This window comes from Eutrigla gurnardus (assembly GCF_963514095.1).
Source record: "Eutrigla gurnardus genome assembly, chromosome: 5".
Classification (NCBI taxonomy): Eukaryota; Metazoa; Chordata; class Actinopteri; order Perciformes; family Triglidae; genus Eutrigla; species Eutrigla gurnardus.
Genome location: NC_139919.1, coordinates 5,225,170 through 5,250,183, shown reverse-complemented (window position 1 = coordinate 5,250,183; position 25,014 = coordinate 5,225,170). Strand labels below are relative to the sequence as shown.

At 43.6% G+C, this 25,014-nt stretch overlaps 3 protein-coding genes across 3 annotated transcripts in view; all 3 read left to right on the top strand.

Annotated features, from left to right (window-relative positions):
- The window catches only part of shtn3 (shootin 3), a gene marked incomplete at its 3' end in the record, with an annotated part of 40,375 nt that extends 35,903 nt beyond the window's left edge, over positions 1 to 4,472 (top strand). The window contains exons 14-17 of the mRNA XM_084009371.1: positions 28 to 90; positions 542 to 671; positions 3,817 to 4,120; positions 4,349 to 4,472. Coding sequence (XP_083865497.1) covers positions 28 to 90; positions 542 to 671; positions 3,817 to 4,120; positions 4,349 to 4,472 — 621 coding nt within the window. The remainder of the gene's footprint in view (positions 1 to 27; positions 91 to 541; positions 672 to 3,816; positions 4,121 to 4,348) is intronic.
- LOC311013480 (complexin-2) overlaps positions 1 to 25,014 on the top strand; it is a 656,754-nt gene that overhangs the window by 380,473 nt on the left and 251,267 nt on the right. The window lies entirely within an intron of this gene.
- Positions 8,757 to 13,911, top strand: thoc3 (THO complex 3). Its single transcript, XM_084009589.1, has 6 exons — positions 8,757 to 8,967; positions 9,744 to 9,900; positions 10,903 to 11,107; positions 11,654 to 11,815; positions 12,551 to 12,651; positions 13,533 to 13,911. Exons 1-6 carry the CDS (start codon positions 8,788 to 8,790, stop codon positions 13,694 to 13,696), a joined length of 969 nt encoding a protein of 322 aa, XP_083865715.1. The 5' UTR covers positions 8,757 to 8,787; the 3' UTR covers positions 13,697 to 13,911.

Here is a 25,014-nt window from a genome sequence, read left to right as displayed (position 1 = left end):
AATACCTAAAAAACTTTTTTTTCTCAGCCGCCTCCAGTCTGTGAGGAGAAGCCACAGGAGAGCGCCATGGAGGAACTGAAAGGCATCCTGGTAAAATACCTTCTCATCAGCTGTTACAGTGATGTGTGAACAAACTCCATTAGAATCCTCACTCATTTCAACTCACTGCCACTGGAGGACAAATCCTGCATCTTTACTTCTTTCTAATGGCCACCAGGGGGCGACTCCTCTCTGGTTGTAAACATGAGTTTATGGTCTCAATCTCTAGTTTCAAGTCTTTTTCAATCCAGCATGATGTTCATTTAGTACATTATGGTGCATTTAGAGTCCAACAGACCATAAAGCAGGGGTTGCTTTAGGGGGCGGGGCTACCTTCTATTAAATTATATTTTATAAATAATATGATTTTATTAAATTGCAGCTTTTGTATGTTAATACTTCTATAATGAGTCTGATCCAACAGTAAATGAAAGCAACAGAAGCCAGAACGTCATGGAGTATGTGGAGAATTTGCTGCAGTGACGGTTGTCTTGGTTTCCAGGAGACGGTGAAGCGGAGCCCTAGCCGAGGCTCTCAGGAGTCAGGACCGTCGCCTCCCGGGAAGAAGGACAGCGAGCTGGAGGTCATCCTGAGACGCCGACGCAACAAGGCGGGGGAGGCCGGCTCCGGAGGTAACGCCATTTATTTCTTCTCAGTTTAAAACCAGGGTGGCTGTTGTTGGTTCAATGTACTCATAGGAAAAACTATTCAAATTTCTCAATTAGGTTATGTATAAAATTATTATTTTACTGTGTATATCTGAGAGGATGTATTCAAAAATAAAGGTAAAGTAGCAACCCTGCAAATACTCCATTACAAGTAAAACCTTGCATTCAAAATGTTACTCAAGTAGAAGTGTGAAAGTACGATTAAAAGAATGTAGTTAAAGTATCACAAGTACAAGTACTCATGAGCTAGAAGTGGTATCCATTATTAATGATGTGTATATGCTTTTACTTTGAAGTGCTAATTTAATCTGCTTCATAAATCGTTGGGTAGTTTAATCTGCAGGATATCTCATAATCCTGTTTTGGAAGTACAATCTTAATGTAGCTGAGGAGTAACTCTGGGAGACGTGGCAGACTACTCACGGTCCCCGACCAATCACGGCTGCTCGTCTTCCACCACGTGTATGATGTCATCACTTCTCTCCGGGTTGCTGAAGTACTGCTGTCCCTCCAGCTTGTTTCTTTATTCACTCTGCCGTAATAGGACCTCCAGAGACATCAAAGAGGCAGGGCTGTTGTTGCCATAGTAACAGAAAGGTTTCCTCCATTTCACATCGTTCCTCTTTCTCTTGGCCATTGTTTAAAAAATCATGGGTGGCATCACTTCCAAGTTTTAGAGGTTGATGGAGTAAATAAATTAATGAATAGATATCACAATGAATCTTCCCCTTCCCTATTAAACGTTTTCTGAGATTTTATGTTTAAATATGCAAATTAGTCATTCTTTCATTTAATATGCTGAAATAGAAATACTCCAGTTAAGTACGTCAAACATGTAGTGAAGTACTTTACTGATGTACTAGCTCTCCAGTACTGCTTAGGTGTGTAGTTTTACTGTTATACTAACAAAGTCTTTAATTTGAGAGAGATATGTCCATGATTCATAATATGTCCATAGAAAGAGATGAAACCTCTAGCTGGTGTCTGAGGGGTCACATGAGGTCACATGAGGTCACATGATTAGGTCGTTATTGATCTTGTTGTTGTTGTTGTGTTAATTATAAGAACATGTGGTGGCAACACTGCAGAGGTCAGAGGTCAGGAGTCCAGCTGAGACACACGACAGCAGGCTTGTTGGAGATGAGTCTGTACAGAATCCACCACCACAATGCATGCTGGTTACATTTTTGTAACTCGCTCTGACGTCATGCACAACATGGTCGAGCCAGGCGACTGCAAGGCCCAGGGCATGATGGGAAACGCCTGACTCTCTGATTGGCTCTTAATATTGACAACAAACACCATGTTTTGTAGAAGCTCATATTAACGCTGGATTGTAGGCTGTTAGTGTGAATCTGTTCACACCATTATCTTGTGTGCTTATTATTCGTATTATAATTCTATTTATTAGTCTGATACTATTGATAATAATTATTATTAATAATAATAATTCCAATAATAATAAATATACTACTCATAATAGGAATAATAATAATAACATAAATACATATATAATACAAACATAAATTACATAATAATAATACTATTAATAATAATTAAATAATAATAGTATATAGTATAATAATAGCAATATAATACAAATAATGATTATGATTGTAGTTATTATTAATATAGATGAACTAATCATATTTAAAATAATAATAAAGACATTTATATTACAAGTATCAAAACCAGCAGTGACAGCGTGTTATGTAAGGCAAAACTAAAGGATAAAAGAACAGTTGTTAAATACACAAACGTGTCCACATACTGTGTTGTATTCACTTTCTGAATGTGGTGGTAAAACTACAGGTGTGTGTGTGTCCAGAGGGGGGCACTGCTCCACAGCATGAACACACACACACACACGCTGTGTAACCAGGTCAGATTCATGCTGTCATGGATTTATCTGTTTTTCCAGGATTGATTGACCTCGTCTGAATGAAACATGTTGGCTAGTACACGATTTCAAAACGGTCAAACATTTAGACTTTCAGTCTGAAAAGAAGTTGGTTACATCCGGTTCTGACAAGTGAAGCCAGCTCTGAAATTAATTCAACTTGCATTCCCTCTACTGGCCATCGGGGGGCGATTCAGAGATTAAAGGTTAATTTATTGTTGTTGCACAACAAAATGCATTCAGAGATTCAAGGTTAATTTATTGTTGTTGCACAACAAAATGCAATTTGCTTTTCCTACATAAGAAAAACAAACTAAAAAAAAATGTTTCTGGTGGAGGATGAATTTGGAAGTCTCAACTGCTGTGAAGTCTGGTGGCACAAAACCTCCCAGATGGCAGCAGAGTGAACCAGCTGTCTGGTGAGTTTTGTGATGTCATATCCTTTGGGCTCCGTGCAGGCACCTCTTGTCACCAATACCACGGATATTTGGTTCGTAGAGCCATCCTGCTCTGAACAATGAACATCCCATGATAGTTTGATCGTTACCAGTCAGGGTCAAAGTTCAGGATCAAGTTAGCTTTTCAGTTTCCTTCAGAAACAGAGGTTGATGAGCCCATTTTCACCCGGATGGGGTTTTGGAGTCCATGGCTGCGGTGGAATAGTCTATTTTGCTTAGGAAGGTTCCTAACTGAAGAAGTGACCTGGAAGTAAACAAGTGGCCGCCATGATAAGAGCCGTTGGGATTCTCTAAATGCAAAGGAAAGGAGCTCCAATGCTTCCTTTCAGAGCTCCTTTAGCATAGGATGCAACGGACCTTCCTATATGTAAGGAAAGGAGATCACGCCGATTGTAGTTTCTCCAGCGCAGACGCACGTCAATCGCCAGTGTTGATCATCAGCTGTCAATCATCAGCAGCGTTATAATGACGTAGCTTAGTGAAAGTCTGGTTGGATTCTCTGAGCACCGCGGTCGTCTTTTCCTAAATCCTTTTGAGTTCTCCTATCGCCTTTCCTTAACCCCGTGATGTTTTCTCCAAAGGTCAAGGAATAGGAGTTAGGAATAGGAGTTAGGACCAGATTTTTTGACTATTTGACTGCAACCGACGTCTTCTCTCTGCCTTTGCCAGATATTCTTCTCCCAGCTGTAGACACAAATGAAGAAGTCACAAATGTTGGAAGATCTCATCCTGGTTTTTGTTTCCCCTCCAGATGAGCGTGACGGCCAGATGAGCCACGTCTCCTCCTCCGACAGCCTCAGCGGGCAGCGCACCAGCAGCGACTCTGGCAAGGACCCCGAGGGGCCGGGGGGGCTGAGCATCCCCTTAGACCCCGCGGGTCCCAGGGTCAACCTGGAGAGACGGGGGTCTGGACCGGGCCCCGTCGTGGCCCGGAGGAAGAGCTCCGACACAGGCAGAGAGCCCAGAGTGGGCTCCTGGCAGGAGAGGAGGTCCTGCAGCTCGCTGTCGGAGAAGGAGGCTGCAGAGTCTCCGGTCAGCAACGGCTGCATGGAGAGGTGACGACCGCTGCCAATCACTTCATCTCAAGTCCAACATGTACAGTCTCACAGCAGGCACTCAATACAATCCATTAGTTCATGTTCAGAGACACTCATGTTTATGTGTCTCTCAGCACAGAACCAATGTCAGTGGAAAGTAGGGGGGGGGGGTTGTATTATGTACAGTTTCTACATACATCTGGATGGATGTGTGACCTTTGCCCTCTCTCCGTGTCTGCTACACAGTGTCGTCAAGGACGATGACAACACCCAGTCAAACGGTGTTGAACGTGCCGAACCCAACGCGGGCGCCCAGGCCACCAGCAGCGGCGGCGGCCCGATCAACGGCTGCACCGACGCCGAGTGCTAGGAGGACTCTGAAGATCCCGGGCTGCTTTTTTCCCCCGTCTGAGTCATGCATTGGATTGGGAGATGAGAGAGTGATGTCATCGAGGTTGATGGGTTAGGGTGCGTTCACAGATCAGAACCAGAGTGGGAAAGTTGTCCTTTTCTGTAAGGAAAAGTCACATGACCACAAATGTAACACACGTTGAGAGGTGAGAGTTTAAATGCGTCTCGGCTGCTGATTGAGTGTTGAGAACATTGTTGGTGTGAACGCAGCCTCACCTGCCGGCGCTGAGAAGCCCTCCCAACAGACTGATCTGTCGCCCGGCAGGAGATGAGAGATAATCCAACTCCTCCAACTCCTCTCAGTCCAAACCAGCTTGAACAAAACAATATTCATAATGTCTCAGTCCAATTAAGGATATTTTTAAAGAGAAAATATGATCAAAAAGTAGCATGTAAGTAGTCCATATGAGGGATGATACGTCTTTAAAACACTAAAGGAAAACATGTAAATGTAACATTTTATCATATAAATATCGGCGCTCGTGAATTACATCAAGCTGGATTCACACGTGAGCGGTCTGGTCTGGTCTCTGGACTCATCCAGCTACTACTGTAGACCTCTGGGGACCACACCCACATTTGGTTCCTCCAGTTCTGATTCGGCAACGTCGTGATGACAGAGGTTCAGCTCAACGCTGATAGGCCTTCGCGACACAGCGCCATCTCTCACTCGAGTTAAAACATTTCAACAAATGTTGCATTGCGTTAATTTACTTAATTTTCAAACCTAGCATTACTTATCCTCAGCCATGTCTCCTAAAAATGAACTAAACAGCATTGTGGATTACGTTTCCAGGGAAACGTATTTTGTTGTGGATTACGTTTGCTCTTGACGTGTCACAAACTAGTTTCAAAGAGTCTGGAAGTCCACGTAAGGATGAGGTCTGGCTGGTGGACGGTCAAAAACTCAAACTTTAACCAGGAGACAGATGTTAGTGTCCCGTTAGATTTCATTTTAGTTTTGTTTGAATTTCATATATACATAGATGTATGTCTGGGCCCTTTGATAGAATAAGAAACGTGTTCAGGATGTTGGGCGACAGTCAGCATGGGCTTTTCTACCACGGCTGATATTTGAACTTACTTCTCAATGTGCTGCACATCAGATCTCTGAATCCGACTCGTGATCCTGGAGGTCAGACTGACTGAAGGCAAGCTGCACTTTCTTTGCACAAAACCCTCGGTTTCAGCTTGTACAATGACTGCTGTAACGCTTTGTTTGTTTTTCTATTTGATGCACAAAGGATCTGTTGAATATCACATTTGTGTCATCAGAAGGAATGCACTGAACTCCCCCTCTTCTTTAATGATGTATAATCACATGTTATTAGCTTCATCGTGGCAATATCGAAACACAGTTCACTTTGTTGCAAACAGTGTGTTGAAACACGTTTTTCTTTCAACCACTGAGGCAGATATGATTGATGGGCTGGGGTCATGTTTGATTTTTAACTGGTATTGAAAAATCAAAATACTGATATTACCATAGTTCATTTTAAAGCATTGTAATTGTAGTATTTGGATTAATAATCAGTGTGTAAAATATGTAAATGCTCCAAAATACCGAACAGAATCGCCATCCTGCAATGAGACTTTCTAGACTTACACCATTTATGTAGTTTTATGATACAATTCAAAGGGGTCAAAATTGAATTATCCTTTTTTTAAAAAGCAAAATAAGGTCCACTTTGTGATGAGGTCCCAAACATGTACAGACTGAGCCGAACTGATGCAGGACTTTAGAAGGGTTTAGTCCGACCTGTTTAAATGGAGACAGGCTGAATGGAAACACCAGGAACAATATTTACAACCAAATGAATAAACTTTTACATTCTTCCACTTCCCGCCACTGAGGCTCCGCCCAGGCTCCAACAGGCGTCGACCATAGAAATAAAATAAGAGTAGAACGGACATCAAAATAACGTAGCAGGAGGCTCTGAATGGCGGCCATTGTTTTGTCTGCTGTTGCCATTGTAACCATTGAGACATTTCTGTGTAAAGTAAACACACTTACAGCAAGTGTTGGACTCACTGAGGTTTTACAGTCACGACTATCAGTGTAGTTCTCTAACAAGTGTAGCATTAAAGCAGCGGAATTAGCAAGCTAGTTGGCTAACTAGCGGACAGCTCGCTAGTTAGCAAGTTTGCTAATTCTTTGAGAACAGTGACAATGCTGGGTCTAGCGGTCCCCCGGGTTTATCTAGCCAACTATTTACCTAGCTAGCCATTTATCTATCAGGCTAACTAGCTACTTAGCTAATTACCCAGACATCCAGAGCTGCGTCCTCTCTTCCTGGTGAGCTGTGACATCACTTTCTGGCCCCGCTGTTGAGCATCATCATAACAACAGACAACAATCACCACATGGCCAATGAAAACAATGAAATAGCCGCATCCCAATTCAGCGGCTGCATCCCTCGGAGGTCACGTCCTTCACGGTCAACCACAGTCTTGTTGTTCCACCAGCTGTTCCCACCCCCACCCTTTGCCGCTCTGTGGCCTAGCAACCAGCTGCGGTTGATGACAAAGCACAGAAGATGTGAATTACACTGTCTGGATAAAATGGAGCCAAAGAAGCTACTTGATTCTTTGTATTTGATATTCGGGTGGAGGATATGCTTTGTGGTATATTTCAGGCTGACAAGGTGTATTCTGCTGCTGGTCTGCTTGTAGACGCCATGTTGATTAAAATACAATCGTCGCAATGAATCTTGGGACAAGTTGGGTTGGAGGAATGGGGAAAAGAAGGCCATGTTTCTGGGCTGCATTTGAAATGGGACTGCCTCGTCTCTGTGATGCATTCAGTTCACTTGAAGGAGGCGGCCACTGAATTGGGACACAACTAATGTCCGTTTCACTCGATTTCTATTTCTACGGCGTTGACTATCAACATGTCTTCTTCTTGTGGGGATTCATGATGGAAATGTGGAACATAAATGTGACTGATATTTCAGCAAAGACAGTGAATCACATCTTAACAGAAACGTTCTCAGGGTCCATGAGAGAAGAAACCCTTTCTACAGGCGTCGACAGCAAAACCCGAAACAAACAAAGCCATTTTTCTAAACGGTTAAATGAGTGAAAGATTAGAGGAATGAGGTGTGTGCTCTCCGTCTACCTCTCCACAGACACCTGCCTTGAAACCTAAACGTCCTGAATTACATTTGGTGAAAACCGTTCTCCACCAGAGATGTCTTCCTCCGCTGAATCAGTCCTGTATGCAAACGTCCTGAGACACCCTCATGTTTCTGTCCTGGCCGCCACATTGTACTGTGCATTCCTTGATTTTTATTTTGTAGGGCTGCACCGTCTATATATAGCTTTCCTTGCAGGTGATGCATCATTAAATACATTTTTAGTATGCAATTACATAAGGCACATTTGACTTTCACGCCTCATTCTTTCTTGAAGACACAGGATCGCATTAAAAGTGCATTTTTCTGTCCCTTAGGTGCGTTTTATTTGAATGCAGAGGACCGGCGTTAATGAGCTGCCTGAATATTATTATGCATACGCAGAAGTGCAGCGGGTTTCTGTTTTGGGTCCTGGTTCTGATTGCATATTAACCAAGTGGTTACTTAACAAAGAAATTAACTGTATCTGACAGCGTTTGGGTGGCGATAGATATTGTGTGTGTGTTTGGGATATAAATGGAGTGTTTTTTTAAAACATGGATTTTCATTTTAGCATCACTTGAAATAAAAATGAAACAAGTCTCTGTTTCTTTATTTGAAGAAGAAATGGTTTGAGTTTGTGGGACAGAACTATCCCTGTAGATAGTTCTGGGTTACATTTTCCAGTTTATGTCTCTGAAATTTCTGCCTTCACCCCAGACGTTATTACTTTGGTAATTTGGGTGAAGTAACCTTTTTTTTTTTTTTTATTAGATAGATATTTCTACATAAGTGATTCCAGTAGTCTACTGTACATTGCTTTTACATTAGAAGACCATTAAATCTGGATGCTCCAGTTTCCACCAGCATCCCCATGCAGCTTAGACAGAGAAGCTAAATTGCCCACACAAAAAAAAAGAAATAATGTCATTATTACAATTCATTCATAGTAGTCTGATATCATCCTTCTGTACATGGTGAATGAAAGAAGCATTTATAAAGAATTACGTATTTTTGATAATATTAGAAAGATTACTGTCCTAAAAATATACTTGTTAGCAAAAGTGATTACATTTTCGCGCTCCCACTCCGAGGCAGGAGATGGCGCTAACGCGCATAAACCGGTTTCCAGCCGCCGCTAAAACGTTGCGTAGTTTCAAGATGGCGTCGCAGTATTATCAGGAGATGCAAGAGAGCTTCAAAAACAACAACAAAAGTCGTGAATTCCCGGCTCACACAGCTAAAGTCCACTCGGTGGCGTGGAGCTGTGATGGCAGGAGACTCGCCTCCGGCTCGTTTGACAAAACCGCCAGCGTCTTCGTCCTCGAAAAGGACCGTTTGGTGAGTTGCTATGCGGTGCTCGGCTAGCATGCTAACGTTAGCCTCGTTTCAGTGAATGAATGAACGCAAACACAACCGTCTATAACGTGTTATACCAGCTTAGCTTAGCTTAGTTTAGCCCATCACATCACTAATGTAAAATGTTACGCCAAACTTAGTTGCCCAAGTTTATAATGTTTACTAACTCCAAATCTACCAACTCACAATCCCACTGCCTAAAATAATGAGTGAATAGCAACTCATGATGTAGCTAGCTAGCTGTACAATACTAAAACATGGTCTCCTAAACGTATACTTATACATCAATGCTGTCCGGTAACAAGCATCGAGAAGCACACAGAAGGTGCGTTTGCTATATATTCGATTTTTTAGCATGGTCATGGTTTGAACACATGCTGAATTAAGGGTGTCAGTGATGTAAATACTGTTTTTGTGTCTCTGATTCTTAATGTGGTCAGGAATATATAAACCCCCAAATTACAGGTTTTCTGATGATGACGAACAAATCAGAAAGTTGTCTACACATAACTTCACCTCCTCATATTATTTTTGGTTAATTTAACATGACAGAGACTTAAACAGTCACTCATTTTAATTAGTGTACCATGCCAGTTTTATATGTTTTTAGTTCTTCCAAGTGTGAATTTCCTGAATTCTCCGACTCATAAGTGTAGGCTGCTGTTTGTTATAGGAACACATAATTAGTCTAAAGGGTTCTGGTAGATGTTGGAAGTGGGCTGATGACCTGTTAAATCTCTGTTTGTCTCCGTCTGCAGGTAAAAGAGAACAACTACAGAGGTCATGGTGACAGTGTGGACCAGCTCTGCTGGCATCCAACCAACCCAGATCTGTTTGTCACAGCGTCCGGAGACAAGACCATCCGCATATGGGACGTCCGCACCACCAAATGCATCGCAACCGTCAATACGAAAGGTGGGCCTTAGTTCATGTGGCGGCTGGGGTTCGACCCACGAGACCTTTATAAACGACATACTTACATACAGGATTTCCTAAAAGCACCGGCTGTCTGCTAAATGGCTGGATATTTAAACATTTCCAGAGATTTGCGAAGAGGAGGCAGGATGAAAGCATTTGACCTGTGATATGTCTGTTCTTATCTGACAAGCAAAATGAAGTGTTGTTGGCTAGCGCGCATCTCAGCAGCGTCACTCACTAGATAATGCTAACGTTAGCTGAGCACCAACCTAGAGAACTGTGACCTGCTCTAATTGACCCAAAATACATTTTCAGAGTTGCTACATTACAAACACAGCTAACTGCAGAGGGGAGTGACTGTTTGAATAGTGACAGTGAGCGACCGTGTACCAATTCAGCGCCCGCATCCTTCGGAGGCTTCATTTGAAGACCGAATGCGTAACACCGGCTGAGAGAAGGCTATCACATCTCACATGCAGCCCAGTCCTCTGTAGGCCAGACTGTCTCACCTCAGAGACCACTTGCCGTCGCTGTTACTGGTGCCACTGGTTGCGTCCCAATTCAGCCGCTGCATCCAATCTGTTTATTTTTTTTAGGAATAAAAATGAACGAAAACTGAAACCCGACTATAAGCGCATCAACTTTAAGGAAACAAAAGATGGCAACACTATGTTTCCATATTTCTGAGCTCAGCTGCCTGTTCCACTATAGAGACACTGACCTCTGGTGGCATCTGCTGGTCACTACAACACATCACTTTATACAGCATCATAGAAGAGCATCTGGATTTATGACGGGATTTAAAATCATGATGTCAGGATTTCTAAATGCTCTAGTATAATGCCTACCTGTAACCCACAAGTAATTTAATTCATGGAGTCTTAACACTTCTATCTTAATGCATGATGAGTTAAAATCCTTTCTACAAAGGATGAGAACCCTCCCTGATAAACCACTGTCCACTGGTATGAATACGTCTTGTTGAATGTTTATTTCTAGGAGAGAACATCAACATCTGCTGGAGTCCTGATGGTCAGACCATCGCTGTTGGCAACAAAGATGACGTGGTGACCTTCATCGACGCCAAGACGCATCGCTCCCGGGCCGAGGAGCAGTTCAAGTTCGAGGTCAACGAGATCTCCTGGAACAACGACAACGATATGTTCTTCCTCACGAACGGCAACGGCTGCATCAATATTCTGAGGTAGGAAACCACGCGGAGCGGCGCTGGGTTTAGCACCCACCTTCTACGTAGTCGGTCTGTCGGCACTGAGACTCCATTTAATATTACTTGGGTCATGATGCCAGTCTGGTCTCTCTCCTGCTGTTTAATATTAGTTATCAGTTTTTGATTCAGTTGGAGTTTCTTGTTTTTTTTTTCCTTAAAACTTTGAAACCAAACCTCACAAAGGAATGTAGACTTGAGGGTGCAGAATGATGACCAGACACATGCTCTGTCACACTACCGTGCGTTCACGTCATCGCTACATAGGCCTAACAAAAACCAAAAGCATTCTGGGAAGGCTGTGGACTCGGATTGATAAACGTAACATTAGTGTTTTAGAAACTTGGTCGGAGCTTTTCTCCCCGGCTTGTTGGTTGCTCACACTTGTTCCTTGTTCCCTTTCATCAGACACATTAGTGGTTTCCTTTTTTCCTGTAAATGATGGTGAAACAAATGCATCATCCTCTAAGATAATTGGTCTAAAAGTAGCGCGTTTCAGAGCTGACATGATGGGTTTGTTTGCAGTTATCCAGAGCTGAAGCCCATCCAGTCCATCAACGCTCACCCGTCCAACTGCATCTGCATCAAGTTCGACCCCACGGGGAAATACTTTGCCACAGGAAGTGCTGATGCCCTGGTCAGCCTGTGGAACGTGGAGGAGCTGGTGTGTGTCCGCTGCTTCTCCAGGTCAGTCATGTTGAAGAGGATTTATATTAGCCTTTTTATTAGAGATAAATACGGTAGGTGTCATTTTTACATTTGAAGCTTCTATTGAGGTTTTCCAGTAAAGCTTTTGAAAAAGTCCATGAACAAAACCTTCATTCAAATAAAGGGATTCCTCAGTTTAAATGAGTCTTCATTTATGAAATCAACTCTCTTTAATGAATACAACTCGTCCCTGCAAGTACCAGTGACCGTTTTATTTGACTTCAGTGATAATGTCCTGAAAGGCTAAACGCCAACAAATATGGATTGATGCAGAATATTTCTAGGTTTCAATTGTGGAAATTGAACTTTTTATTTTTTTAAATAAATGTTGGCTAATGGATTCTACAACCAACAGAATCTAATTCAACAAAAAGTACAATACTAGCAATTAAAATACAGGATACCAAAAAAATGCAGAGAGACCTCATGATTACAATCATCTTATTTAAGAGATTTGCGGCTGTTGTGTGGCTCAGAGGTAGAGCGAGTTGTAAAAGTGTAAAGTGTCCCGTGCCACGCGGCAGCTCGTGGTCGTCTGACATCGACCTGTAGACTCACACACACCTGCTGATTCATGGTTAACCATGACATCCATAGCTCTGCTGCATTCAGACGTGGTTGTGAACGAAGCTGCTGTCTATTCAGTGACTCCTCCCACTTTCTTTAAGGACCCTGTCCTCTGGCTGAATCTGTCCTCTGATTGGCTCCTTGTAGGCTTGACTGGCCAGTGAGGACGCTGAGCTTCAGCCACGATGGCAAGATGCTGGCATCGGCCTCCGAGGATCACTTCATCGACATCGCCGAGGTGGAAACAGGTCAGTGTGAGAGAACCGGAGTTGTTTAATAGTTATAACAAAAGGTTTACACACTCACACAACCACCATTCCTCAGGCAGGGCATCAGGTTTCATGTCCGTTATTCACCTTATATTTGATAAGGAGAGAATCGGAGTCTCAGACTCTCATCTCTAATGTGTTTCTGCTGAATGTCGAAACAAACGCTGCTGTGATGACGTTCACTGTCGTTGCATCAGCCTGGGATTTCAATGTTTACTGAGATTTCTGGTGTGATTTTGCATCCAGCCCTCAGTGGGTTGATGGTTTTGTTACGTCATTGTGTTTCTTATCAATTCTACAATCAGTGAAGATTTTCAACCTGAAGAATTCGTTCACTAAGATCTCATATGATTTAAGTGGCCCCTCTATGAAATATAATGTTTTATTCCTTTCTCATTATCATTGTTGGTTAAGTTTTTCTGTTTTAGTTAGACTGATTCTACTGTTATACTTACTGTATCAGACCCTGGTGTTCCTTTTACCTCTTACACTTTAGATTTTCACTTGTTTTTTATGAACTTACTGACTTAATTAATATTACCCCTACTGCTATTCTATTTTTCACTAGTGTTATTACTGCTCATACACGTCATATTTATTACTCTGTTTATATTGTTGCTCTATTTCTTCTGTTTCAATTTTTGATCTCTGACAAAAGAGTTTCCTTCAGGATAAATAAAGTTCTCATTTATTTTATTTTAAATGGTTGCTCTGAAGTTTTCACAGGTATATTTCACAGGACATTTTTCTTTTTCAATTAAATGCGGCGCTCCAACATGATCAAAGATGATCTCTGTCCCCGGTAGCTGCTTTTCAGCTGTGCTGTTGTCATGTTGTGTGTGTGTGTGTGTCATATGCAGGAGAGAAGCTGTGGGAGGTCCAGTGTGACTCCCCCACCTTCACCGTGGCCTGGCACCCAAAGAGGCCTCTGCTGGCCTACGCCTGCGACGACAAGGAGGGCAAATACGACAACAACCGGGAGGCGGGCACCGTCAAACTGTTTGGTCTCCCCAATGACTCCTGAGACGTCCACGAGCCCGACTGCTCTCAGATCAGCCAGAGCAGGCTGGAAAGTAAAGAGCTGCTGCTTTGCTCCTAACTCAACAGCAGATGGCGCCGGTGACCTAACGTTCTTCATTCAGTTTTTCTACACACAAAAAAACTCCCTGATGTAATATAATGTTTTTATGTAAAATATTCAAGTTTTTGATATAAAAAAAAATAAATGTTTGTGATGAGCTTTGATTGGTGATGAAATGAATGAGGAGGATGTTCAGCTGGCTGCTTCGGATTTGTAACTTTGTTTTAAAGCTGTTGTTGAAGGAAGCTTGCAGCTGAACAGCAAAGTGCTCCTTAATGACTCTGGACCTTGAACAGCCAGGTGTTGGGTGATAAAAAGTGGAGGGGAAGTAAACATGTACGTATCATCATTCACACAGAAACACTGCCACGTCTTCCTCTGCACACCAGCCAAACGACACATTGATGTATTAGTTTTATATCAGGTCATTAAATATTTAATATTCCTCCCTTACTGCAGCCACAGACTTCATGTGGTCGCAGCTCGTTGGTGTAATAACTCGCTGCTAGTTATGTGCAACACGGGGGATTTGTGTTGCAGCCACGTTTTCTTTCACGCAGCATCGGCTCTTAACTCCTGTAATCAGGTTTCTAAATTCAAATACATCAACCAAATCAGAAGATTTGATTTCAGAATCAGCTTTATTAGTAAGTACACATACGAGGAATGCATTTGCGTCCGTCGTGGAAGTAAAAGTTAGTAATAGGAATAAGAAAATAAAATTAGGAATATCTTTATACATGATACTTTAAGTAAGTACATTTCAGATCACATCTATGGTCATATTTAACTATATGCTGGGAAAAAATCTATTTATTTTGTATTTTAATATCAAAATCAAATGTGTTTTTATTCCCGGAGAACAAAATATGATCCAAACCTGTTTCAACCAATAATATGACATCAATTAATCGGAGCTAGAGAAGGTGGTGAGCTAATCTGTTCAACCATCAAATCCAATTCCTTCCTATGTTAAGACTCAGTTAGCATCAAAACTTCAAGTTCTTTGTATTATTAAGTCAAAATCCAATATGACACGTGTTAACATCAGCTAGTAGCAACCAACAACATCATGACATCCATCCATCAATCAGAGCTCGAGGAGGTAGTGAGTTCATCTTCTCAGCATCTTATCAACGTTCTGTCCAGACTTCCTGTTGAGATCCGTCACCAAGCAGAAGACGGACAGGATGTCTGAGCTCCGATCAGCCGACAGTTGGCGTGTCTACACCGACCTCTTGACCGCTTCATCTCCCCGTGTCGGGACAGATTTCCTCAGCGTGAGTCTACCTTAGGTGTTGGTCCTGGGCTGGTGACAGGTGGTAACTCTGTGTCCCAGCATGCTGCAGGATCTCTCACCTGTAGTTTCCTGTCAGCGTAGGAGGGATGTCCCTGTATTAATTCAATTTCATTTGGTGCTTCAACCCTACATGAGAGCTGTGCTGGCCAAGAACACACACCAGCTTCATGTTGGGTGAAGGCTGATCCACCTCTAATACCAATCCTTCTATTTTACATGTCAATATTTCCATTATTCATCCATTTTTTAGGGTCATTGTTAACGTGATGACCTGGATGGGACAGTGTGAACATAAAATGCGTGTGTTTGTTTATCATTTTGGAGCTAACATGTAAATGAGCAGCTTGTGTTGGCTGTTATTTATTGTGAATGTGTGCTTTCGGCCAGCATCTTGGAATAAAACATGGCTGCCTGCAGGGTCTCCTTAATGCAGCCGTCTCCTTGTGTGATCAGGAATCAGGAAGGCCTGATTTGACCACAGGTCTGATCTACATGGAGAAACCTCGCTGTTCCACTGAGCACTGACACACGAATCACTGCCGTTTGTGGCCATCCCATACAGACATAGTCAATCAGCTTATACAGGGCCAGGTTTCTGGGGCAGCAGACATTCCAGATGTCCCTCTCCCAACAACCTTGTCCAGCTTCTTCTGAGGGCCCATTTTAGCCTCAGCTGTGAACAAGACCCCCAGATCCTCCCTCACTTGGAGCACTGATTCACTCCCAAACCAGAGAGTGCAGCCCACTGTTTTCTGGAAGAACACCATGGCCTGAGATTTGGAGATACTGATTCTCATCACAAACAGGATCGGTGACAAGGGACAACCTTGGCAGAGGAAACACCCACTGGGAAAATGAGTGTCATGCTATGCAGAGTCGAAGTGAAATCTGAACAGGTGAGTCTTGAGCCTTTTTCAGAAGATGGCAAATGACTCTGCTGTCCTGACATTGGTCGGGAGTTCGTTCCACCACTGAGGACCAGAACAGAGAAGAGTCTGGACTTTGCTGAGCGACATTTGTTTGATTTCAGCGATGTCAGTACCAGCCGGCCAGCTGAAGTAGAGGAGCGAAGTGCTCGCTTCGGGGCGTGTGGTTTGACCAGTGTTTGGAGGTAGATGGGTGCCGTTCCATTGATGGCCTTGAAGACCAGTGCCATCATCTTCAATTGGATGCCGGCTGCAACAGGGAGCCAGTGGAGGTCACGGAGGAGTGCACCAATGCAGTGGGTTACTCCCGGGAGTCTGGCTATGCTTTATGGTCCAGCAGAGTCCGCTAAGGCCTGACCAATGCAGACTGCTAACTGGCCCAACGCTGGAAACACCATATTGTAGCTTCACCTGCCCGCTGTGTGACTGCTCAACTACTCCTGCTTTTTGGTCTACAGCGACATGGTTGGGATGGATCCAACTCGGCGTGGCTGTGCCTGCTGCCATTGACGTGGGGACCAGACAACCATCAATGAGAATACTGAGGGGGTGGGATTTGGAGAGTGATGATTTGGATCCGATGAGAAGAATTTCACTTTTATTGCCATTGAGTTTGAGCTTGTTGTTTGACATCCAGTTTGTGATGGTTTGCAGGCAGTGGATGAGGGCAGTAGGTGGTGATGTAGTGTCTGGTTTGGTGGTGATGTAGATTTGGGTGTCGTCAGCATAACAGTGGAAGTGGATACCAAAATGACGGAAGATCTTACCAAGGGGGAGGATGTAGATGATGAAGAGTAGGAGACCAAGGACAGAACCTTGTGGAACACCGTGGAGGAGTGGTGAGGGTGATGATCTGGTGTTTTCTCCTGGGATAAACTGGTCAGACAGGTAAGAATGAAACCACTGAAGGGCAGTGCCAGAGACCCCAGTGCCGGCCAAACGATCTAAGAGGATGGTGTGAGATATTGTGTCGAAGGCGGCACTGAGGTCTAAGAGTATGAGGATGGTGAGTAGGCCAGAATCTGCTGCTAAGAGGTAATTTGTTATATGAGTGAGAGCTGTTTCTGTGTTATGATTGGGACGGAAACCAGACTGGAAAGGCTCAAAGAGGTTGTTTCTTGATAGATGGTCGTGAAGTTGGCAGGCAACTGTACGTTCGAGAACTTTTGAGATGAATGGGAGGTTTGAGATAGGACGATAGTTATTGAATTAATTCGGGTCTAGGCCAGGTTTCTTTAGTATCGGTATTACTGAGGCAGTTTTAAGTAAGGAGGGAACAATGCCATTTGACAGAGAGGAGTGAACAATTTGTGTGATGAGTGAGGAGAGTGTGGGGAGACAGGCCTTGACCAGTGTGGTAGGAAGTGGATCAAGTTGACAAGTGGTAGACCTGGAGGACATGATCAGTTGAGATATCTGTTCATCCGAGGGCAGATGGAAAGCAGACAGGGTACTGGTGGGCTGGACAGTAGCATTAAGCCAAGGAGTGAGTGACTGAGAAGACAAGGAGGGGGTAAGATGGTGATGTATGGAGTAAATTTTGTGATTGATGAAGTCTAAGAACTGCTGACACTGAAGGGCTGACGTGAAGTGTGTTGGGACCTCACCATTAGGACTACACAATGCGGCCTACAAAAGCCTCCACATGCGGTCAGGACAAAGGAACAAAGGAGATAAAAAACGACAACCGCCATTTTAGTTTCACTTCTCACCTGGGTGCGAAGTGCAACGTCACACAACTGGTGCCCTATTGGCTGACAACCACAGGTACCCCAGGGGGTCCCCGGGAGCAGCCGTGAGCTATATAATCCGGCGCCACCTTAAGAACAAGGTTCTGCTTCCAACTCTCTCCACCGTAACACACGTTACAGCAGGAGGTGGTCTCCCCCACCGCAGCAAACCGCTGCAACAGGAGACCAACTTATAACGTCTGCAGCATTTCCTTTGTCCTAGGCCACAGTCTTCTCCCCGTTTTCCTGATCCTGAGAGATCGCCACGACCGCGCGATTATCTCTTTGTTCTCCTGCAGAAGAGGAACAAAACCGGTTCCTGCATTCCAGCTACCAGCTCCTGTCTGAAGTAAGCTGACTAAATCGCCAAGCCGCGATTATATCGTTGCCTGCGGAAGGAAGAAACACCAACTGTTTTCTTTATTCGAGTTTGATCAACGAGAGGAAACACGCTCCGCTCTCGTCTGGACTAAGCCGACTCATCACGTCCCCCGCTGACGGCGTGGCCCACGAACTACCGCCGCGTTAAGGAACGCCGTCATCGCCAGGACGGACTCGCAACCTACGCAACGACACCAGTAAGAGGCTATCGGTCTGGGCAGAGACATAAGTTTGATAGTGTATGATATGATTGTAATTCTTGTTAACGTGTTTTAAGTTTTGATCACGGACCGCCGAGTCCGTTGTTTATGTGCTGTTGTATTTGAATGCTGATTGTGTACCCACGCCGCTGGGTTGATTTCTGTATGTTTTTGACTAACCTCAGCCATATTCGCGAGCCCAGTAAGCGTCTACTATCAGTTAAAAGACACACGTGTCCTACGCCAGCTGTTTCTGGCGGACGCTAAGGACATAGCTCCATCCGGTGGCTGTACCCGGCCATCTCTCTCTCTCTCTCCCTCTCTCGCTACTCTATCTGACGTCAGTGGCTCCGCCCCTGAATGCTGTGAGGAATAGCTCCATCTGGTGGCTGCACCCGGTCATCTCTCCCTCTCTCTCTCTCTCTCTCTACACACACGCACACGAACACACACACACACACACACGCGCGCGCGCGCACACACACACACACACACACACACACACACACACACACACACACACACACACACACGTACACGCACTCCACGTGTGACTCTCCCTTTGTTTAAGCTTAGTTTTGTGTGTTAGGTAGTTAGGTAATAAGGCTTTGTTAATTGCAGTGTTATTGATTGTGATCATTATTACTGATTTTAATAAATCGTATTATATTATAACTAGCGGTCTCTTGTGCTTGTTGTGTATATGTCACTGGATAACAGCAGGTTGTGAAGGCTAGTGCTCGAATTTCACGCCTTTTTAATTGTTCGATTGGTTTTATACTTCTATGCCAATGATCACGATGATTGGCACGTGAGTGTAAAACCTTTTATATTGAGACTGAATACAGTTTTAGGTTATCTTTTCCCTGATCCCAGGGTGATGCCCCGTTTATTCATGATTATATCATGATAATATATTAAATATAATTATTAATATCGATAATCATATTGACATTAATAATTAGCTGTTGATAACCAAATCTGCTCCTGCTACATCCCCAACAAGTGGGTGACAGATTCTTTGGGCATGAGTAGTTTATTTACTGTGGAGAATAGAATCCTGGTATTGTTTCCGTCCCGGTGGATGATGTTGGAGTAAAAGGCAGATTTGGCAGTATTTAGAGCGGTCTTGTAGGAGGTGATGTGATCCGAGTACATTTGAGAGTGAATAGTGAGTCCAGTTTTCCTTGCAAGGCGCTCAAGGCGGCGACCATGTGTTGGCGGAGGTCAGAGGTGAACCATGGAGCAGTCCTTGAAAAGGTCACTGTGCGGGTTTTTGGTGGAGCCAGGGTGTCCAGTGCAGTGAGGAGTGTGCTGTTGTAATGGTCGACAAGTTCAGTAACAGAAGAGAAGTGGATGAGGAATTGACGTAGAAATTAAGCTGTTAAGTTCTGTGATGTTGATGTTCTTGATATTACGGAAGGACATGATACGGTCTTGGCGGGGTTTGCAGACAGAAAGGTTGACATCAAAAGTTATGAATTTGTGATCTGACAGTGGAAGTTCTGTACTGGAAATGTTGAATGGGACAACACCAGAACAGCAGATCAGGTCTAAAATATGGCCCTTATTGTGTGTTGGAAATGTAACATACTGAGTGAGGTCAAAATTGTCCAGGGTGGAAATAAAGTCGGTGGAAAAAGTGTCCTTAGGATTGTCAACATGAATATTAAAATCCCCAGTTAAAATTATATTTGGAGTGATGGCACATAGATGCTAAAATAGATGAGAGTTCAGTGATGAAGGTGGTAGAGGCCTTAGGTGGACGATAGACAGACATGATGATAGCGGGTACAGGTCCCTTTAACTGCACAGCCAGTACTTCAAGTGATGGTGAATCTTTCACAGGAACGGGAAGTATTTTCAAACTTTCGCGATACAACAGGGCGAGGCCCCCGCCTTTACCGGAGGTGCGTGGTTTAGCAGTGTAAACAAACCCAGGTGGCAGAGACTGATTTAAATGAAAAAAGTTGTTAGGCTGCTGCCAAGTTTCAGTAAGACAGACAATGTCCAAGTTAGAGTCTGTAATAAAATGGGAGAGGAACGTTGCTTTGTTCGTAAGAGACCTGATATTGAAGAGAGAGAGTTTGAGTTTGCGTGGGTGACGTCACCATGACTACGTCCACTTCACAGTCAATGTCAGGCCTATACATCTGTGGCCGATCAGGCTGGACCGGCCTGCCGATCAGTTCAGTTTACAAATCAATATCATGAAAAAAAATCCCTCAAATAACATTTGATTTTACACAATACATCCTCCGTGATTGCGCACAGTGACAAAGAAATACTGATAACATTGAAAAGGATCCAGTGGATCATAAATCTAACAGTATGACAGACGAGTCTGTTCTTTTAGAGCATCGGGGAGGAAGTGAGGAATTAACACAAATCTGTTATATTGTAATTTATTCCCATGCATGTTGATCAGCGTCTCTACCTCCTCTTACGCATGGGTTACCATAGTTACGCTCTGTTTCTCTGTCGCTCAGAAACTTTCTGGTAACGAATCATTGATTCAGACTTGGTTTGACAAGTGCAGGTGGCTTCAGCTAAAAGTTGAGGTTGTGTAAAATTGCAATATCTTTTACTTCAATTGCAATTTGGGCCCCTGAACAATCAATGTAGTTTCACACGGGACCCTAACATAGGTCTCCTGGATGAAAGTGCTGTGTTTCACCCGTCCACTCCCCCTCCCTGTCCCTTTAAACGACGTCTGTTGCTCTACCCATAATGCAGTGGTGGGTGCGTCACATAAACGCTCACACGCAAAAAACACGTTGCAGGACTATACTTGTATTTTACTACATTTGTATTATAGTTGGGTCATCTATAGAAGTTCCGTGACCGTGGAGAGGAAAGGTTCGTTTCTCACTGGATTTGTCATCTATCAAGGTTAAATAAAAAAATGAGCCGGGGTGCCCCTCACAAAAATGTGGGGAAAATTTAGGAGAGCCCTATATCCAAAATGGCTGCTGTCAGCCAAGCTGGAAATTAACTTTTGAATGGTTTTGCCCAGAGTGCTGCATAATACATGGTTTCTGAGACTATTTGGGTCAAGAAATTCATAAATGATGTAGATGTATTGATTTGACCTATTTTTGACCTTCAAATTCAAGATGGCTGCCACTTTTGGCTCTTTAAATGTACATTTTTCAAAATCGCCATAGAGCCTTAATATTAGGCTCAAATGAAAGGTCTGCTCATACTGAGTTCATTTCTGGACAGTAAAATTACAACATAAACATACACATACACTCACCGGCCACTTTATTAAGTACACCTTGCTAGTACCGGGTTGGACCCCCTTTTGCCTTCAGAACTGCCTTAATCCTTCGTGGCATAGATTCAACAAGGTACTGGAAACATTCCTCAGAGATTTTGGTCCATATTGACATGATAGCATCACGCAGTTGCTGCAGATTTGTCGGCTGCACATCCATGATGCAAATCTCCCGTTCCACCACATCCCAAAGGTGCTCTATTGGATTGAGATCTGGTGACTGTGGAGGCCATTTGAGTACAGTGAACTCATTGTCATGTTCAAGAAACCAGTCTGAGATGATTGGCGCTTTATGACATGGCGCGTTCCTGCTGGAAGTAGCCATCAGAAGATGGGTACACTGTGGTCATAAAGGGATGGACATGGTCAGCAACAATACTCAGGTAGGCTGTGGCGTTGACACGATGCTCCATTGGTACTAATGGGCCCAAAGTGTGCCAAGAAAATATCCCCCACACCATTACACCACCACAACCAGCCTGAACCGTTGATACAAGGCAGGATGGATCCATGCTTTCATGTTGTTGACGCCAAATTTTGACCCTACCATCCGAATGTTGCAGCAGAAATCGAGACTCATCAGACCAGGCAACGTTTTTCCAGTCTTCTATTGTCCAATTTTGGTGAGCCTGTGTGAATTGTAGCCTCAGTTTCCTGTTCTTAGCTGACAGGAGTGGCACCCGGTGTGGTCTTCTGCTGCTGTAGCCCATCCGCCTCAAGGTTCGACGTGTTGTGCGTTCAGAGATGCTCTTCTGCATACCTCGGTTGTAACGAGTGGTTATTTGAGTTACTGTTGCCTTTCTATCAGCTCGAACCAGTCTGGCCATTCTCCTCTGACTTCTGGCATCAACAAGGCATTTGCGCCCACAGAACTGCCGCTCACTGGATATTTTCTCTTTTTCGGACCATTCTCTGTAAACCCTAGAGATGGTTGTGCGTGAAAATCCCAGGAGATCAGCAGTTTCTGAAATACTCAGACCAGCCCGTCTGGCACCAACAACCATGCCACGTTCAAAGTCACTTAAATCACCTTTCTTTCCCATTCTGATGCTCGGTTTGAACTGCAGCAGATCGTCTTGACCATGTCTACATGCCTAAATGCATTGAGTTGCTGCCATGTGATTGGCTGATTAGAAATTTGCCTTAACGAGCAGTTGAACAGGTGTACCTAATGGCCGGTGAGTGTATGTCATCATATGTCTGGGGTGGAACCAGTGAAAGCGGGGAGACAGAGAAGATTCTTTAGCATAGAGTTGTTTATTAACATAACATTAACATTTTTATTATTTATTTATTTATTGAATTAACTAAAAAGACTCTTGAATCTGTTGAATCTACACACTGACTCCTCTCATCATCACTGCTACTCTCATCTGAGCAGTCATGAGGTGTGAGCTGCTGGGGCAACGGGCGCAGGGTTTAACGGCTAGTTCCCAGCCGTGACCAATGGGAGAAGGATGCTCTTGTAGGTTGTAATGGAGCTGGCAATATGTAAGGTAGTTTGACCTTTCCATATGAAGATTCAAAGAAGATTCTCTTATTCTTCAGTTTGTGCCATTTGGAAACTCTGGCCTGCCCGCAGCTCACATCTGCACTCTCAGCATAAATGATGGAGAGGACAAATGCCTTCATATCCGCTCTGACTCCATGTTTTAATTCCAGACCTTATTTGCGGAATTAACCATGAGTTGGTTGAACTCAGCAGCACCTGGTAACCTGTCTTTGGGCTTGGGAAAAACATTTGGGCCTTTTGGATGTTTTGCTGCACGACGATGGTGCTCATCCTTGATGCTGAAAGGAAGGTCATAGCACAGATTTCAGGTGCATCGGGACATATACTGCGAGGGAGACGTCACCCAACCTGAGCACTGGCGTGGCTAATGGACTATGTCTTCAGACATCCAGAAGCAGATACAATGCTGCTCTCTGCTTATGCAAAGGTGAGAGCCAGTAAGTACACTGGACCTGTTGTTCTAGACTGCAGGGACACAGATGTGTATGTCCAAGCAGCTTAGGTCTCGCAGCAAGTCAGAGGTGAACTGCTGATTAAACTCAAGCATGCGTTAATCAACTGCCGTGCTATGCTCTTGGAAGAGGCTGCAGCTATCATCATACCTCTCCATGTGATCACTGGCAGTGACCACACCTCAGGGTTCTATGGGCATGGGAAGAAGAAGGTGTTGGAGAAGGTGAAGATTAATTCTAAGGCAAGAGAGCTCCTGGGATGGAATTAAAACATGGAGTCAGAGCGGATATGAAGGCATTTGTCCTCTCCATCATTTATGCTGAGAGTGCAGATGTGAGCTGCGGGCAGGCCAGAGTTTCCAAATGGCACAAACTGAAGAATAAGAGTACAATCCGTCCCCCACCTGATGATGACTCTTTGAAACTTCATATGGAAAGGTCAAACTAACTTATATATTGCCAGCTCCATTACAACCTACAAGAGCATCCTACTCCCATTGGTCACGGCTGGGAACTAGCCGTTAAACCCTGCCCCAGCAGCTCACACCTCATGACTGCTCAGATGAGAGTAGCAGTGATGATGAGAGGAGTCAGTGTGTAGATTCAACAGATTCAGATGAGTCTTTTTAGTTAATTCAATAAATAAATAAATAAATAATAATAAAAATGTTAATGTTATGTTAATAAACAACTCTGTGCTAAAGAATCTTCTCTGTCTCCCCGCTTTCACTGGTTCCACCCCAGACATATGATGACATATGTGTATGTTGTAATTTTACTGTCCAGAAATGAACTCAGTATGAGCAGACCTTTTATTTGAGCCTAATATTAAGGCTCTATGACGATTTTGAAAAATGTACATTTAAAGAGCCAAAAGTGGCAGCCATCTTGAATTTGAAGGTCAAAATAGGTCAAATCAATACATCTACATCATTTATGAATTTCTTGACCCAAATAGTCTCAGAAACCATGTATTATGCAGCACTCTGGGCAAAACCATTAAAACGTTTGTTTCCAGCTTGGCTGACAGCAGCCATTTTGGATATAGGGCTCTCCCAAAATTTCCACACATTTTTGTGAGGGGCACCCCGGCTCATTTTTTAATTTAACCTTTATAGATGACAAATCCAGTGAAAAACGAACCTTTCCTCTCCACGGTCACGGAACTTCTATAGATGACCCAACTATTAGGAATTGTGTAAAATAAATATTCTACTAAAACAATTATCTGTGAGAATAACAGTTTTAGTTATTGGTGGTTAAACTAATAGAAACCTTCCAATTTGGTTTAATGGAATAGTGTCCTGTCAGTAGTATACTCACCGATAATCAAAATAAATACAAATATCTCATAAACAACATTTGTGTAATCTGAACAATGATTCCACAGATGTACATCTGACATGCAAACCCTCCAGAGTCCTGGACTACCAAGCAGGACTTGAGCTGAGGGAGGTAGCTGCAGGTTTAACTGCTTTC

Bases quoted from the DNA above. Each gene is read 5' to 3' on its own strand.
- thoc3 (XM_084009589.1), top strand. From the start codon at position 8,788: ATGGCGTCGCAGTATTATCAGGAGATGCAAGAGAGCTTCAAAAACAAC. The intron at 9,901-10,902 runs GTGGGCCTTAGT...GTTTATTTCTAG, and splicing joins CGCAACCGTCAATACGAAAG to GAGAGAACATCAACATCTGC. The intron at 11,108-11,653 runs GTAGGAAACCAC...GTTTGTTTGCAG, and splicing joins GGCTGCATCAATATTCTGAG to TTATCCAGAGCTGAAGCCCA.